Source organism: Pelmatolapia mariae, linkage group LG2 (genome assembly GCF_036321145.2).
Source record: "Pelmatolapia mariae isolate MD_Pm_ZW linkage group LG2, Pm_UMD_F_2, whole genome shotgun sequence".
Classification (NCBI taxonomy): Eukaryota; Metazoa; Chordata; class Actinopteri; order Cichliformes; family Cichlidae; genus Pelmatolapia; species Pelmatolapia mariae.
The window spans coordinates 35,590,057-35,607,544 of NC_086228.1; the positions used below are offsets into that span (position 1 = coordinate 35,590,057).

At 40.1% G+C, this 17,488-nt stretch overlaps 1 protein-coding gene across 2 annotated transcripts in view; it reads right to left on the minus strand.

The window, feature by feature from the left end:
- Positions 1-17,488, minus strand: part of aff2 (AF4/FMR2 family, member 2) — a 188,057-nt gene that overhangs the window by 31,071 nt on the left and 139,498 nt on the right. For both annotated transcript variants that reach the window (XM_063499843.1, XM_063499837.1), the window contains exons 11-15: positions 12,204-12,321; positions 9,165-9,270; positions 8,887-9,037; positions 8,522-8,737; positions 6,680-6,884 (exon numbers count right to left, since the gene is read on the minus strand). In XM_063499843.1, coding sequence (XP_063355913.1) covers positions 6,680-6,884; positions 8,522-8,737; positions 8,887-9,037; positions 9,165-9,270; positions 12,204-12,321 — 796 coding nt within the window. The remainder of the gene's footprint in view (positions 1-6,679; positions 6,885-8,521; positions 8,738-8,886; positions 9,038-9,164; positions 9,271-12,203; positions 12,322-17,488) is intronic.

Below are 17,488 nucleotides of genomic sequence, written 5' to 3' on the forward strand. Positions count from 1 at the left end.
GCAGGAATTTTTCCTGAGCTTCCTGGGAGCTGTGTCCTGACCACCTTCACTTAGCGGTCCTCAGACTTGACCAGAGAGAAAACTTCTCAATGTCCCAAATTTCACACGGAAGAACGTGTTTGATGAGCACAGTTCTCAGCCAAAGAGATATGATAGGAGCACGTCGTCGTTCTCTTCATCTTTGTGCACAGTTAATTTGTCTTCCAGGGTGAGGCGCAGAACTTTTTTTTTCTTTTTTTTTAGCCGTGCAAACACAATATTCACTTCCTACCACACTACTTGCAAGATTTGGCACCCTGCGACTTTTTTCACTTCCCCCAAAATGAAAAATCAGATTGAAGCATCACCATTTTGACATAGTGAAGGAGATCCAACACTCATTGTGGAGGCATTACCAGCAAGGGACAGAACTGCTCTTCCGGGGAGCGATGCATATAAAGTGGTCTGGAAGATGAACATCATGAAGCTTTAGGTTTCTAGAGTCGTGACTCACATAGCAGATCATTGAGTGTCCACTAAAGAAATATCCTCTTTGATGCTAACAGTGATATTCAGTCTTGATAGCATTATCATTAATTCTTTTAAGTTTTTAAAATATGTAGCTTCATATTCAAGTGCATCTAAAATCCATGAAGAATAGGAAGAAATCCTTTGGAAAAGCTTTACTGTCTTACTGTTTTTCTCACAGACTGTATATAAAAGACGGACACAGCCTCCATAATAGCAAAATCCAGATGTGAAACTTAAACTGAGTGTTTGTGCTGTTGTCATGTTAGCGTTTTGAAACCTCACCACACAAGCGCGGGTGGATTTGATTGAGAAACCGAACATGCAGGTTTAACCAGTGCAGGTGTAAGTGCTAGCTTATAGCCTAGCACAGTGGCTCCCAAAGTTGGGGCCATTGCAGGGGGGCGCAGAGCCATTGCAGGGGGGGGGCACGGTATGAATAAAAAATAGAACGCTTGAACACTGCTAGCATAATGGACAGGTTTTCAACGGGGATGCCACACAAACGCAAAGCAGAAGATGAAGCATCGCCACATGTGCTTCCAAACCAACCTCATTCCAAGCCAAAGACTTGAACATATGATGAAGGATATCTTGCCTTTGGCTTCACCTGCACAACGGTGGTGCCAAGGTAGGTCTCACCAGCAGAAGTAGTTTCTCCTGCTTCGGGAGCACGCGCTGTCCAAATCACGGACACACAGTATCCCACAGTTGTTTATGTTTTTAAATCCATTTTGCACAGAGACGCATTTTTTGAAAAGTGTATTGATAGCAATGTTGAATATTCCTACATAGTAAAAAAAACAAAAGACAACTACACATAAAATAACTACACCATAAAGATGGTTTGTTTTTCTGTTATTTAAAAGAGGTAGCGGTTTATTTTATTGCAACCTGTAATTTATTGCAGTTTACTTTTATTTGTTTAATTGTTTACTAAATGTTTGAGGTGCGAAATAAACTGCAATGGAGTTTGAAAACAAAATATGTGTGTGTGTGGTTGGAGGATGTGTTTGTGTGGGGAGGGGGCCTAGCTCATTTTCTTTCATGTAGTGAAGCTGCATTAGTACATCAGCTACATAGTCTGCTATTATTAATTTAATGGTGATAATTTACAAAACAAACATCATGCTGTATTTAGTATGACCTGACACTAGCATGGACGTGGATGCTTCCTTACTGTTGCCTGTAGACTCTGTTTATCTACTAGTAGGTGCATCATTGTAATTTCAGTTTGGTTAAATGGATTTTAGTTACATGATGCTGATGTTACCTGAATAAACATTAGTATTAGTAGATATTAGACTTAGTATTTTGTCTTTTCTTTAATCCTTGGAATCGTACAGTACACGATGACACAATAATGTGAAATTTTGATTTAAACTGGGGAAATCCAGAAATCATAAAGTCATTAGCTTACACTCTGTAAGCAGTCTACATTTGAAATGGAAATAATGTGAAAGGACAGAATAACTTCCAATTAAATTTTAATAGTTTAAATGTTTTCTTACCTAAATATGAGTGTGTAATATTCTGTTTTTACAGATGGATAAAGAAAACCAGTGATTGGTTAACCTGGCTCCTTTACTCTGTCTGTGGATCTCAGCCTCAAGCTTAGTTTACATCTACAGACCAAACTCTTTGCAAACAGGTCACATCTACACAGTTTATGCCTGAAGCTGCACCGCAGGGCACAGTCATTTTAACCAAATTTTACTTAAACAGGTTAAAATGGTTAATTTGTTGTGGGCTGTCTTCTGTTGTAGTTAGTATTTACAGCAGCAGACATGCCGAACTATTCCATGTTTTTGGATAACAAAGGTGAAGGATATGGGCTTTGGCCTTATTGTAGGTTTGATTAGTGTTTTTGTTCTTTTGATTATTTTTTAACAATAGGAAAATAAATGTATATATAAATATATACGAGTGAAAACTGGCTTCTAGCTGTTTGTGTATCATCAGTTTAACTTTCTGACAAGCCTTCTTTCTTCTTCTGTAAATAATGTGTGCCAGCTGGCAGACGCAGCCACAATCCACTCAGTTTATTTTCATTTTTAGTGCTGTGTAGCTACACCTGCATCCCTGCCCTTGTCTTGTTCCCAATCAAAATTGACCCTGTGATGTTGAATGCTTAATTTTAGACATGTACTGATCAATTATCCTCAACTGAAACAAAGGCGAGCGAGGAGCAGCGATGTGTGTGCAACAGCAACACGAGAAAGCAACTACAGAGGCAGATGCAGAGAAGAAAACACCACTAATGTTCCCAGTCGTCAGTATAAACCCACTCGCTTGGCAGACGCAGCCCTCTGGAATCTTTCCAATGCGTGTTGCCATCTGCAAAATCCATTCTCAGTAAATGCCATGTAGTGTTTTGCTGAAATAGAAAAAAGGGGGAAACTGTCCCTTGCACAGAGCTTATTTGCACTGCCGGCAAAAGCTTTTCCTTTCTTGAACAAAACTCCTCTGGCCTGTTTTCTCCATAGTTCACCTCTCCTCACTGTTGACATTAGCCGTCTTGCCAGCTGCTCTGCGCAACTAAAACAGGCAGAAGATCAAATGTTGCGACAGCACTTACGGCACCGATTGCAGATGTTAGCGTTCATCTCCATTCTCAGGTAATTTAAGAAAGGTTATATCTCTTTAGTAAAACAAGGACATTTTCACCTGCGTACACTTGACAGGAGAGGCACATCTGTATGTATACCATGAAATATAACGACAGCCCGTTGGATTTAATTATATAGCATCGTTAGCTTTGATCAGTGTACATACAAGAGAGCCAAAATCTCAGACTTCAGACTGAAATGCTCACGTGTAGATTTTTATTAAGCTTTTGGATCCGTTAGATGTGAATGAGACAGTATAACCCAAATATAATCATTTCAGGCACACAGCTGTGGCTGTGAGCACAGCAGCATCACACAACTGCTGTGGAAGTGTAACAGTAACCAGTATCAGGGCCCCATTAAAAAAGAAATATTATTGCTCATTTTGAGAATAAAGTTGACTTCATTCTTTAAATAATATTTCAAGTTTAATCTTGAAATTTTGACCTTATTCTCAAAATGAACAGTAATATATATTTTTCATAATGCGCCCCTAATGTTTCGTCGTATTAATTCACCTGTAAATAAATGACATTGAAAACGTTGAACTTACAAGGTAAAATATTTACATGTAGCTACACTGGGACAAGTCGGTAAGAGTCAGCTTTCTCTGGAAACAAAGAAAGAATTATACTGTAAGTAAATGTATGTAGTGTTTAGGTCATTTTAAGGAATTGCATAAGGAATTTGAAGTAGTGGAGGACTGATTTTAGAGCATCACTTCATGTGTTTCACAGCAAAGACGGCACAAATTATACTGCAAGTAGAGAAAATCAAAACTGGCCAGCATGTGTGACCTTGTAATGGAGGAACCAAGTCTAACTTAATTTATCGACTTTTATTTATAATCAAAAACAATATTGATTAATTAGCAATAAATCAAATAAAGATATAAAGATGCAAAAAAATAAAGACCTAAAAATGTAAGCTTCCACAGTACGACCCCTGACCCAAACAATAATTTACGATGTAAGATGGGGAAATATTGTTTGTTTTTCCAAAAATGACCACTGCACACTGCTTAAACTTACATTATATATATTTTTGTGTTGCTTTATTTCTATAAAATATATGACGTTATGCAATTCTTAAAATTACTTACGCATTACTTAAAATTACCTTCAGAAAACTTAGAATTATATTGTAAGTAAATTTATCTTATTCTAGTACATCTACCTTTAAGTGTTTATAGGTAAATATAATGATCTAATTTCAGGTAAAATACATTGAAACTCCATTTAATTACAGGGGAGCCGTTAGTCGTGGACGCCATTATTAAGTGTTACCATGAAAAGTTGTGTATATGTGGGGCAACCAATCAGAAAACAGCAAAGCTGTAAAGGGCTTGCTTCAGACAGCTGGTAAATTGAGAGGATTCACTAACGTCTGGCATAAAATAAACGATGGTTATTCTGAAATAAGAATATTAGGTCCCCTTTCAGTTCATGCTCAGTACTGTGGGTAAATCCTTGCAGTGGGATACGTGGAAAAGTATTCGAACTTTTATGTTGTTTCCCTGAAGTCAATGAAAACAAAAGAGAACATGATGATAATTAGGCATTAAGTAATTAGTTGTTAAATTAATTCTAAGTACTGTGTGAGCGAATTAAAGTTTGGAGCTCTGAGGGGCTGTCGGGGCGCCTGTAGCTCCGGCTGCTGACGCAGAGGTGGCAGTTGTCAGAGTCGGGCACGTCATGCTGCCGGGTCACTTCTAGTCTTCTCTGTGGGCTGTAACAGCTGAGCTGCTGTTTGCTGGTTACTGCAGTTTCCCTCAGTGTAATCTTGTTGTAACATCGCTGACAGCTGCTAACGTGTTAGTTGCTAATTTGTCAGCAGATGAGTTTTACGAGAACAATTTCCACAACCTGACAGCAAAACAACGGAAATTTGTTCTCAAAGCAAAACAAGCAATGACGTGAGACACCAGCATCACAGAGATCAGCCAACATGAAAACATCTGAAAAGAAAATCATCAGTGTTATTTGTTTACGTTATTTGCTTCTTATTCACTCACTGTTCAGCCTCACTGCAATGTTAAAGTTACATTAAGTCAACATTTTCATGATTTCCTTTTAGCATTTTGAACGTTTGTTGCTGTTTAACCATTTAAATCCTCCTGTTCTTCCACTTGAGTTAAAAACACTCCGTTACAATGTAACACTACCACCAACGTCATTAGGTACCCCCTGCTAGTACCGGGTTGGACGCCCATTTTGCCCTAATTCTTTAAGGCATCGCACAGTTGCTGTAGATCTACAGCAACTGTGGACCTTTCCACCACATCAGAAAATGCAATTAGAGTACAGTGAGCTCACTGTCATGAAGAAAGCGGTTTGAGCTTTTGTGATATTGAACATTATCCTGCTGCATGCAGTCATCAGCAGATGGGTGCACTGTGGTCATAAAGAGATGCTCAGGTAGGCTAACCTGTCGCTGGCGTCACACAGGTGTTTTTCTAAACATCTGTAACTTCCTAAACTCATAAACCCTTTGCTAAACTGAAAGAATTCCCACGCTTCCTGAAAGCAGCGTCTCTGTGCTTTTCAGTGATATTAGGGTTGCTGCAGCCCTGCTAAGATAAAGGTTGGGTGAGGGACGAGAGATGGAAAGTTGGTACCCAATGTGTGCCAAGAAAATATCCTCCACACCACTGCATCACCAGCATCCTGAACTGTTGATGAGACATCAAATCCTGACCATCTATCATCTATCTGAGTGAGTCTGTGCAAATGATATCCTTAGTTTGCTGTTTTCAGCTGAAAGAAATGGCATCATGCGTGGTCTTCTGCTGCTTCGAGGTTTGCTGTGGTGTGCTGCGGTGTCAGGGATGCTCTTCTGCATTCATATGTTGTAACGAGCAGTTATTTGAGTTACTGTTGCCTGCCGATCAACTCGAAGCAGTCTGGTCATTCTTCTCTGACCTTTGGCATCAACAAAGCATTTTTCACCCAGAGAATTGCTGCGTTCTCGATATTTTCTAAATCCTTTTTGAGACCATTGTCTGAAAATCCCAGAAGATCAGCAGAAACACTCAGCCGAGCAGCCCATCTGGCACCAACAACCATGCATTTCAAAGTCACTTTAATCACCTTTCTTCTCCAATCTGATGCTCACTTTGAACCTCAGTGGGCTGTCTTGATCATGTATATATGCCTAATTTCACTGAGTTGCTGCCCAGTGAGCAGTTTAACAGATGTACCTAACAAAGTGTTCATCTTTTGGTGTTTTAATATAAATATGTAGCATTACGTGTATGTATTTAACAAAAACTGATTTCCCTTTTTCATTAATGAGCATACAATAGCTGTATATATTCATATATATTCACACACAGCTGAGACTGGATTACAAACAGGAATCTTCCTTCCATTCAGGGAAGGAACCACGAGTCAGTACATTTGCTGTAGAGTTGCATAAAGCGATAAGTATAGGGTACAGTCTGATACATCTGTACTTGGTGTTCAGCCCTATTTCAAATGTCTGCAACCTTCCTGCAGTACACACACACACACACACACACACACACACACACACACACACACACACACACACCTAAAACTAACCTGGTTTACACTGACAGCAGGTACTGGCAGTGGGGTTTGCTGTAGCGCTGCTGGTGGAGTGGCTGTGTTAGTGTTTGAGTTGGTAGCACTGCGAGGTTCTTTCCTTGGGGCTGTTTTCCCACTGGGAGGTTTACTACGCGGCCTCGGGGGGTTCTGATGCTCCAGGGAGGGGGGAGGCAACAGGTCCTTCTCCCTCGCTGCAGGGCTAACGGGAGAAACAATAAGAGGAAACCTCACTATTGGAATTAGATTCACCCTTGAGCAAGGCAGTGAAGCCCAAGCTACATGATAAACAATAGAGGGTAATGCTTGACATTGCTAGGTCTTTTGGGGGGGGGGGGGGGGGGGGGGGGGGGGGGGGGGGTGAATGAAATAAAAAAAACATGACAGCATGAAATAATTGAAAACAGCATGCATTCAGTCAAACTTGGATGTAGGAAGCTTAAAAATGAAGAGGTGATTGAGGGAGAGGAAAATGAAAAACAGGAAAAAGAATCAATGTTATTTTTTTTTTCTAATTAGGCCAACGTCAAGCTGCGCACAGAGTCTGACATGGCTTCTACTCAGTCTCAGCACTTTTCAGCTCAGAGGGAGTGACAGTCTTCAGTGGCCATGTGCCAGACAGCCCAGTGATCCACAGGAACCTCTGTTAGCTCTAAGCTGCAGTGTGAAGCAGGTAGTAAAGTTCCTAACAGTAATTGTAATAGTTTAGTCAATAGCAAGCACTGTATCAGTTATAGAGCCAGTTACACATCAGAATATAGGCTGCTGTGGATTTTTATCTCAAACTGTCAGGCTTATGTTGAAATGATGAAAGTGCCCCAGTGTGTTCTTCATGTGCTGCTTTACAGAGACAGCAAAGATGGAAATATCTGGCTCAATTTTATTGATTAAAAGAGATATCACTATAGTCAGATGCACACAAACCCTGCCCTTGTACATTATGGCACAGCCCACATAGTAACAAAGTGTAGTGTAGAATGTGCTCAGCTTGAGTAGGTCAATACGGCTTAAGACAGTTGTTGCTTTTTAAGTAACTGGCTCTCAGAGGAGCTCGAGACATTCACCTGGGAGATGAAAATAAGACTTTTGTAGCTCTAGCTTAAAATTTTATATATATATATATATATATAAATATGTATATACATACATATTTATATATATATATATATATATAAATATGTATATACATACATATTTATATATATATATATATATATAAATATGTATATACATACATATTTATATATATATATATATATATAAATATGTATGTATATACATATTTAGAACCTCACTTCACTATGACTTCAAAAAAATTATATCCACGTCCACTACAGTATATCACAACATATGAATTCTGACAACATATGATATTGGTGGCAATGGACATGACCATGGAAATATTAAATTTAAAATAATAACATCGAAAGGCAAAGTGTTGCTAATGCTCTGCTTTTATGCTATGTGTCTGGTGAACTTTGAACTATATATCACTTGGCCTTGTGACCAAATACCTGAAAAGTTTGTTTATCAGACTCAGCTTCACTTTGAGTCATTGATTCAAACAGATGTGACAGATGTGAGCATGCCAGCTGAACTCAGTGGTTATATATTATATTACATTATTATATATATTATATTCAGCCATTAGAGGGAATATATGCTATGGTGAGGATTTTACAGCACTATATTTATCTTATAAAAATACACATATTAGTGTTTCTGTGTCTACAATAAAAAACGTTGTTAATAACAACAAACAATTACTACTCCAACAAAGCGTTAACTATATTAGAAGTAAAGCACAAGCAGCTCCTCATAATTTTCTTTATTTCTTACCTGTGCTGGTTCGCTCTGTTCCATGTCTGGTTCTGATTATCCTCCACGCTGTTTGACCTCTCTGTCCGTCTGGGCTGTTTCTTCCCTGTGGTGTTCCTCCTTGGGGTCGTGACCTCAGGCCCCGACAACAGGCCCAGCGACAGCCTCATCTTAGACCTCTGGCCCTCCCCCGAGGCCTTCTGGCTCAGCTTGGCCTTTGCCTTCTCTCTGCCCGGGCTGAAGAAAACAAAACACATTTTTGTCATATATATATGGTTAAGACACATTTTTGCCAGCTGCAACCTACAATTAGTGTTTCATTCAGTCTTTCATTCAGCAGATGCTATTTTGAAGAGCTACTTTAGCAATATTCTAAACAAACCTACCAGAAAGCTGCCCTCGTGTCCTTGTGCTCCACTGTAGGTGCAGCTGGAACAGGCGTACTGCTCGATCCACAGGGCTTGGTCTTGGCAGCCGTACCCACTCCCGGTGCTTCATTGCCTGGGGAGAATGTCTCTGGACCCTGGTTGATGGAGCCTAAGCAGTGGACCATTTGACTAGAATAGGTAATTGTAACCAAACCAAGATATGTTTATCTAGGCTATTTAGCACATCCTGCAGTTCTTCGTGGAGAGAATGGCTTTAACCTTCCATGTCTACCAACCTGTGCCATGATGTTCTTGTTGTGGGGGAACCAGGGGTTTGGTCTGAGCTTGGACCTTATTCAACCAGCTGTCCAGCTGCCACTTGTTGGTTGACGGAGGCTCGGGCTAATAGGAGGAAAAAGACAACTTTTTATTTTGTTTGTGCTGTGATTTTTTTTACTGCTTTGTCTCTTTCCATCAGTTTCTTCCAGTGTGTTTGACGGCACACGCCTATAAACCCAAGCAGCGTAGAGGCATTAAAATAATGTGATAAATATTGTCGTAATTTGTTTTTTCTGCAGATGGAGTTTTATGACTTTCAGAGCACTGACAAGACAGAGTGGGAAGAGTTCATTTAATTTACAGACAGTAAGATTTACAGTAAAGTGAGAAGCTGTGAATCAGGAGAATAGCAGTGAAAGGAGATCTGTCTCTCATAAAATGTAAATAAAATTGGAGAGATTTGTCAGAGCTGAAGATATTCACAGCCTCAGTGTTTGTTATTAGTGCGCTGTTGACAGTACTGTGTAAAAATCTCGAGTGACCCCTCATTTCTTTATCTTTATATATAAGGAGCCAGGCTTTCTTACCATTTTTTAAATTAGTCTTAAGGAATAATTCTCCAAGTTTTCTGAAAACTGCTTTTTCACTCAGTTCCGTCCTTATACCCGACCTTTTTCAGAGGAATGTTATTTTGTTTGTTAAGCCACTTTACACTGACCTGTGAGTCATTCGAACATAAAATAGGTGCCTAACTGAAAGGATGGATTTGTAGACAAATTGGAAAAGAACCAACTTTAAATAGTATTTTTAGCCACGTTGTTTCTAGCAGCAACACGTGATTTGTTCCGGTTTCTTTAAGTGAACCTACACAAATGCCAAAGAGAAGTTTGGCAGATATAAAATAGAACCAACGAGGTGATTCCCAGAAAAAAACATGGCTGCCAATAAACCATTTTTAAGGAAAAGTAATGGCGAGAAAAAGCCAAATTACACAGGAAGTGAAAACTGGTGAAATGTTTTGTACACAGTGTTGGGGAGTAACGGAATACATGTACCGCCGTTACGTATTTAGAATACAAAATATGAGTAACTGTATTCCGTTACAGTTACCGTTTAAAAAGGTGGTATTCAGAATACAGTTACTTTGTTGAAATAAATGGATTACACGGCGGTACTTTCCTGTTTCATATTGTGGCGGGTCAGGACTGTTTGGGTTTGTTTGACAGCTACGCTCTGTTGTTCCAGGCGGCAGCGTTACGGTTGCCATGGTTACAGGGTGACGCTCTCTCTCTCTGCGACTGTGTGTTTCCTGGGTGAGAGAGCGCTTTTTTGTTGTTGTTGTTGTTGTGCTAAGCTAAAAGGCAGAATGCTACAGGCATAGCCCTAAAGAATGTAGCCTGATGGGCAGTGTAGTCCGTGCTGCAGGGAGAATGGACTACCATACACGTTATGTGTCTGTGAGCGAGGGAGGGAGAGAAAGGAAAAGTCCGAGCTGTCACGGAGCAAAAACGGGAGCTGGAAGCATGTAAATATAATAATAACCACTGCAGCCAAGAAGAGTGCCTGACGAGCCCAGCTGTAAGTAAGCTATTAAGACTCGACTGTACACTGTGTTCGTGTTTTCCTCCGGAAAAAATAAGTTCCGTTGGAGCAGCCTTTCAACGCCTCTCTCTGTCTCTGGCAAGCAAAGTTGACCCAGACAACAAAGTAAAGCTAGTTTTCAGCTACGAGCCCGACATGAACCCGACGTATTAGCCAGAGGTCCCTTTACTACGGTTCGGAGCCGCGGACCTTCAGTAACAGTAATAAATCACAGCAATAGTACATTCACGTAGTTGTAAACAGCATGATAATATATTAAGTAATCCAAAGTATTCAGAATACGTTACTCTCATTGAGTAACGTAACGGAATACGTTACAGAATACATTTTGGGGCATGTATTCAGTATTCTGTAATGGAATACATTTTAAAAGTAACCTTCCCAACACTGTTTGTACATCAGTGCATCTACAGCCATGTACAACCTCTGTTACAGCGTCTGATTGGAGGAGTCCTTTTTCAACACGACAACGATCCCACCCACAGTCATTGATCAGCCTCCCCACAGCCTGGACTTTAACATCATTAAAGAAGTGTGGGATCATCTTAACAGAGAACAGAATAAAAGGCAGAAACATCTGAAGAAGAGCTTTGAAATGCCTGAAGAACTATTCCTGGAGAAATTACAAGCAAGCTCAAAGAAAGTTTAGAGAGTTTAGGCTGTTGATGAATAAAGGTGGTCGGTGTCTGTGAAGGTGCTCAGTCATCCAGGTCATTGTAGGAGCTTGGAAAGAAAAGCGTCTGGACTTCTTTAAGTTGCTTGAGGACGTTTCACCTCTCATCCGGAGAGTCGCAGATTTAAGCCCTGTGGGAGTGTCCCCCCAAGAGGGACAATGGACCCTCTATTGATCCTCTACCTAACCACACAAGCCAAGTTGTGAAGACGGGTGTAGGTCACAATCAACCAAGGTTTCGGGTGAACTCATTGTGAAACCTAACCCCACCCTATCATGTGATTTGTGAGGTCGGATGGCGCTCATATCAACTGACTTTCAGACTTTTTAAGCCTATTAGAACTGTACAAACTCTGCTTTTGCCTTAGGTACTGTATTTCCATTTATTTTTGCATGTTTCAACAAATCCCAGGACCATTCCTAGAAAAATCTAAAGAATCGAAGGGTGGCTCAAGACTTTATCACATTACTGCATGTGATACAGAAAAAAACTGGCTAAATGAAATCTAACAGCTGAGAAAAAGGATCACCTTTGATGACTCTTCATTTATTTTACAATACATTAAACATAAGGGAATATAATATTTACTTATTTGTATTATTTTCAAGATTTTAACAATGGTTAGCATTTTCTCCCAATAAAAAATTAGTGTGTTTACCCAGTTGGTACCCACTGTGTGCACACAGTTACCAGGAAATCTGCATAAATACACACAAGCACACACACACACACACACACACACACACACACACACACACACACACCGAGTTGTCATCCTACCTCTGGAGTGTTTGTGCGGGAGGCCTGATTATACTCGCTGTCACTGGAGCTGCTCTCAGACTCGTCGGTGTCAGACTCTGAGCTGCTTTCTGATTCACTGCTGCTCCCTGATGCACCACTAAAAAAGAAAGACAGACAGAATGGGGGGGAGATGGGGTGTGTGTGTGTGTGTGGGGGGGATCAACATGTCACAATGGAACAAAACAAAATCAGTTTCACTGGATGCTGAGAAAGCACAGCGACGGACACTGTCACCGCTAATGAGGTTACACCAAAAAGTTTCAGCACAAAGTTTCACACTTTGCGGGATGACACGGATGTCCACTCGCTGTCAGCACTGCCTGTCAGAAACAAAGGTTTACACATTCAGAACATTAGATGGTCTTTATCCAGATGATATTCTACTTAATCTTCAATCATCCATAAATTTAGGACAGGAAATGATCTTTTTAAAGAATCATGGCTTAAACATCTGCACGTCCTCTTCCTTAAACCCAGACTTTCTCTCTAAACAACATGACATCCACTATAAAAGACTTTAAAATTCTGGCCTGACCTCTCATTCGCCAGCTCAAGTCAATTATGTCTTTTATTGATTTCAAATGTTGCACAGCCAAGAGGACTCTATCACCAAAGTCACCTCTCTGCTGGCATGAACTCAAATCTTTTTGTCTGTTTAAATCCAACTTTCAAACTCAGGAAGTAAATTACCCTTAACTGGACATGAATTTGAAAAAGCACATTAAAAATGTATCAGAAGTGCCCTTCTTATATAAATATACTTTAATTTATGCACGACGTGTGTGGGCGCAGCCTTTGTTCACTGCTACTGGATGAAGCCCTACAGTGTTTACTGACTCATCCTGCCACTTAGTCTCAATCAGTGTCAGGGCTGTTTAAAGTACCTGCTGGGTCGTGACTTTCACTCTTGCTTGTACTGCTTCTCTGGCTTTAGTGTCAAGACCGTAGCTCCCTATCAGTCTGGTTCGAATGAGATGAGCCGCGAGCAAACGTGTTTGTTCCGTTAAAGCGATGAGCGGGGTTCTAGATGACTATTATTTATATTTTGAATATGTGCGATGTTCTTGTAAAATAAAGAGGAAGAAAAATGCATTTTCCCTCGAAAAGCAAATGTTTATTAGTCTAACAGGGGTGTTCTGTTGGATGTTTTTTTTTATATTATTTTTTGGCATTTTGCCTTTTTTGGATAGAGACAGCAAAGAGGGGAGAGAGAGGGGGAAGACATGTAGCAAAGGCCTGTGGGTTAGACTATAACCCGGACCGCTGCTCTCTGGCCTCGTGGGATGTGAGCTTAATCAGCACCCAACAACGGTTCTCATTTAAATAAAAGCAGAGGTAGTTGACTTTCCACGTTTCGATTGCCTGGATAGCTATTTAATTAATCAATCAGTGGTATTCTTACCTCAGGTTTGAGAAAAGTTTGACTTTGGGGGTCTTGTCCCAAAATCCCTGATGCTAAAGCAGCGGTCCCCAACCTTTTTTGCGCCACGGACCGGTTTATGTCCGACAATATTTTCACAGACCGACCTTTAAGGTGTCGCGGATAAATACAACAAAATAAAACCAGTAGTGGTACCAAAAAAAAAGATTTATTCATAACACACGGGAAAAGACCCAGGGAAACCGAGTTAACGATAAAAACCAATAAAAACCATAAATTTCACACCCAAGCCTCAAGTCTTGTGGCCCGGCACCAAATGACCCCGGTCCGTGCCGTGGGGCTTGGGGACATCTGCGCTAAACGATGGCTATGATAACTTACCAGCAGTTTTGGCGGGAAATTTGAATGATTTACATTTTTTCCTTTTTTCCAGTTTATATATGCCTTTGTGTGTGTATGTACGCAACATCCAAATAATCTGCAATATCATTACATTATCAATGTTTTATTACAAATTCTGGGCTTGCCTCCATTTTTAAAATGAATAAATAAATCTCCATGTCACCACAACCCCTACCCAAGTACAACGTATGACAATTTAATTTCATCGCTTTATTCTCAAAATGAAGAAAAAGACACAAAAGAAGGTGTAAATATCAGCACCTCCTTTTGTGTCCAGATCGCCCAATCTACCTTCCTTAGCCTCCTATTGGAATCCCGGACGAGCCCCCAATTGTAAATATCAACACTTCACCGAGTTCCTCTGATTTCTCAGAGGCATTCGATGGAAGACAAAACACTGCTCAGTAGACCATTTAACACTTTATTACTTCTAGAAGGGAGATGCGTCCTGCATGACACGCTGCCGTGGATCTCAAAATGCTGGTGTGCCCCTAACAGTTTTATTACAGAAGCTCTCTCATTCTAGTCTAAACAACACTGTCTCAGTAACTTTCCACTAGAGATGGTCCCATTCATTCAATGGTCATTCAAATGGACCATTCAGTTTTTAACCAATGTGCTTCATTCTTTAATCAAGGGTGTCAAATTAAATCACACTAAGCCACAGAAGGAAATAAGAATCACATAAAGAGACATACATATACAGATTATTGACACACTTTAATTTAATTAAACATATATGTCCAATATAGCTACTTTTACATACAATTTATTGTCCTCAGCTACTCCAAACAAAAACAAAACAATGATTTCTGTTTATAGTTTAACAAGAAGGCGTCTCCATAGGGAATTCACAGCTACCTGTTTCAAACACCTGATGTCAGCTAATGATCGTATGTGGCATTTAATAAAAACTCATATATCCTGATGGAACTGGGGAGAAATGAGTGTGTGGTAAAGTAGTTTTTGTGTAAGACAGGATAATGTCTCAGGCTCCGTTGTTATTGGTGGATTAATAGATGGTGTCATTGAACGTTCATTTCTTTCTTCCTGCTATCCCTGTTTAACCCAAACATGGGAACAAAACACAAATCTTCACAACTTTCAAGACCAAACTATTTGGCGACCTCTCCTTTTTGTCATCAGGGAGGGGTTAACAAGACCTGGCTGAACTATGATCCCAGCCTATCATCAGAGTAACTGGAAAACTGAGCTCAGGCAGCGGCTCTGAGATCCTTCAGGACGTTTAAATGAATCCCTGTTTTCTCTTCACTTCAGAAGCATTTCACACACTTTTTTGAACAAAAGATAATAATCAGAGGAGTCGACTGCTTTATGACTGATTTGCTAAAAAATTAAGCACCTATCAGTGGGTAAAAAAAAAGCCTAGCTACTAATAAATGCATAAACACAGCATTTTGAACCTGTTCAATTGTCTCATCTTCTCTGGTGCTTCGGCTGGCCTTGTGTTCATCCATCCTTCCACAGAGCTTTAAATGGCCTCCTGGAGGCAACACGCCCGCTCGTCCCAACTTAAGAATACACACAAATACACTCGTGCGCGCGCACAGTTTTTTTGCAATTATGTGTAGTTCCATTTGTGTATGTGAGAGTGTGCACGTAATTTCAGTTCAAGGCTGCCATCACAGCAGGCACCAATCTGTGTGAGCAGTCAAGCAGCAAATCCATCAACTGTTCCTCAGGCAACACACACACACACACACACACACACACACACACACACACACACACACACACACACACACACACACACACACACACACACAGTGACAGAGACTGTATGAATGCAGTCTCTGTCCTGTTTTTCTTCTATCATTACTCATCTATTCTCTGTCTTCCCTTCAATTAAATTTTCACCTCACTTTGCTCTGTTAGCATACCAATATTGGCAAAGCACTGTGTTAAACCCTCGTATACATGTTTGTGTGCGCCCCTATGCATACCCTACATTGTGCAGTCTCTGCCAGTTGTGTGTTTGGAAGACATACGAAGGCACCCTCGGAAAGTATTTTTAACAAACGCAGGAAAGCTTCGTGCATGTGTGTTGGTTTTCTTTGCCTGGCTGGTGAATCAGCATCACAGTAACACAGGAAATGAGTCAGTGATATGATTCCCAATTATTTCTCTCTCTCTTTTTTTCCTGTAACAGGGGACTTTGATTTTCTTCATGTGCTGTGATGCTTATGTATATACTGCTTAATGTCAGTGCTGCTTAAATGTCATTAGATAACCTTTCCTATGCCTGGGGGAAATTTATTGATGAGGCCAAATGCATCCAGATGAGAAGCGGATGTATTAATTCATCTTCTGTTAACCCCTGGGAGGCGCCATGATACACTACAAACAAACCGACATGCTGACACCCTAAAAGCTGATATAGTGAATATATTTCATCTGAACACATCGAGCAGAACGAGGGAAACTTCATTCAAGAATTCTGAGTCATAGTTCTGATTATTTAACAGATTTAAGTGAAATATTAATGCAACTTTTATCTTTTTACTTTGACTTGATTCTTGAGGAAGACAGGACAAAGACGATATCCAGTTCATGACAACAATGAGAGGGGTTACTCAACATGATAACTGAGTTAGCGCTGGCTGATCGGTGTCTCGGCACAGGCGACTGGACCGGATCGAGTCTGCTAGGCCTTACCTGCTACTTTGACATACAGCGCCCCCTCGTTTATCGCGAGAGTTACGTTCTAAAAATAATCCGCGGTAGGTGAAATCCGCGAAGTAGTCAGCTTTATTTTTTACAATGATTATAATTATATTGTTTCCAGACTACAGTTATAGTGCTTTTTCCCCACTAATTAATTTTTCATATTTGCACACACACATGAAAAATAACTTCTGTTTCTAGTTTCTTAAATATGAGGATTTGAAGCTTTTCTTTGTCTCACATTTTTAGTTCTTGGATTTTGTCATTTGGGTCTAACAAAATGAGACATTTGAAGAGATTAAATTAGTCTGACAGAAATTATAATAGTGCTTTTTACTGCTCACTGTCGATCTGATTAAAAGAAATAACGGATTATATGTAAAATAATAATAATACAGAAAATCCTCAGACAATGAACTTTTAAACACTTGTTGCTCCTTCACTTCTCTTTAGTCAGAATCTGAGATGTTATACAGCTTGGCCCAATATCACTGTTTAAAGTCTAGTATGTGTTTATGTTGGAGTGGTGAGTGTTGTGTCCGTCAGATACCTGATAAGCAAATGGGAGGCAACGTGACGAATGATGTGAACATTAACTGAGAAACTGCATTTCTGGATTGTTTCAGTGTGAAACTGAAAACAAGGACTGTCAGGTTCTTTAGTGACGATCCTGCTTATGCAGATTAATGAAGAAATGAGTTGAGATGCCAGACAGATGGTGACAGCAGACATAACTTGGACTTCAGTCTAAGCCGACGTTTTTATGTCCCTTACTGCCTTTAAAGATCTTTTGATG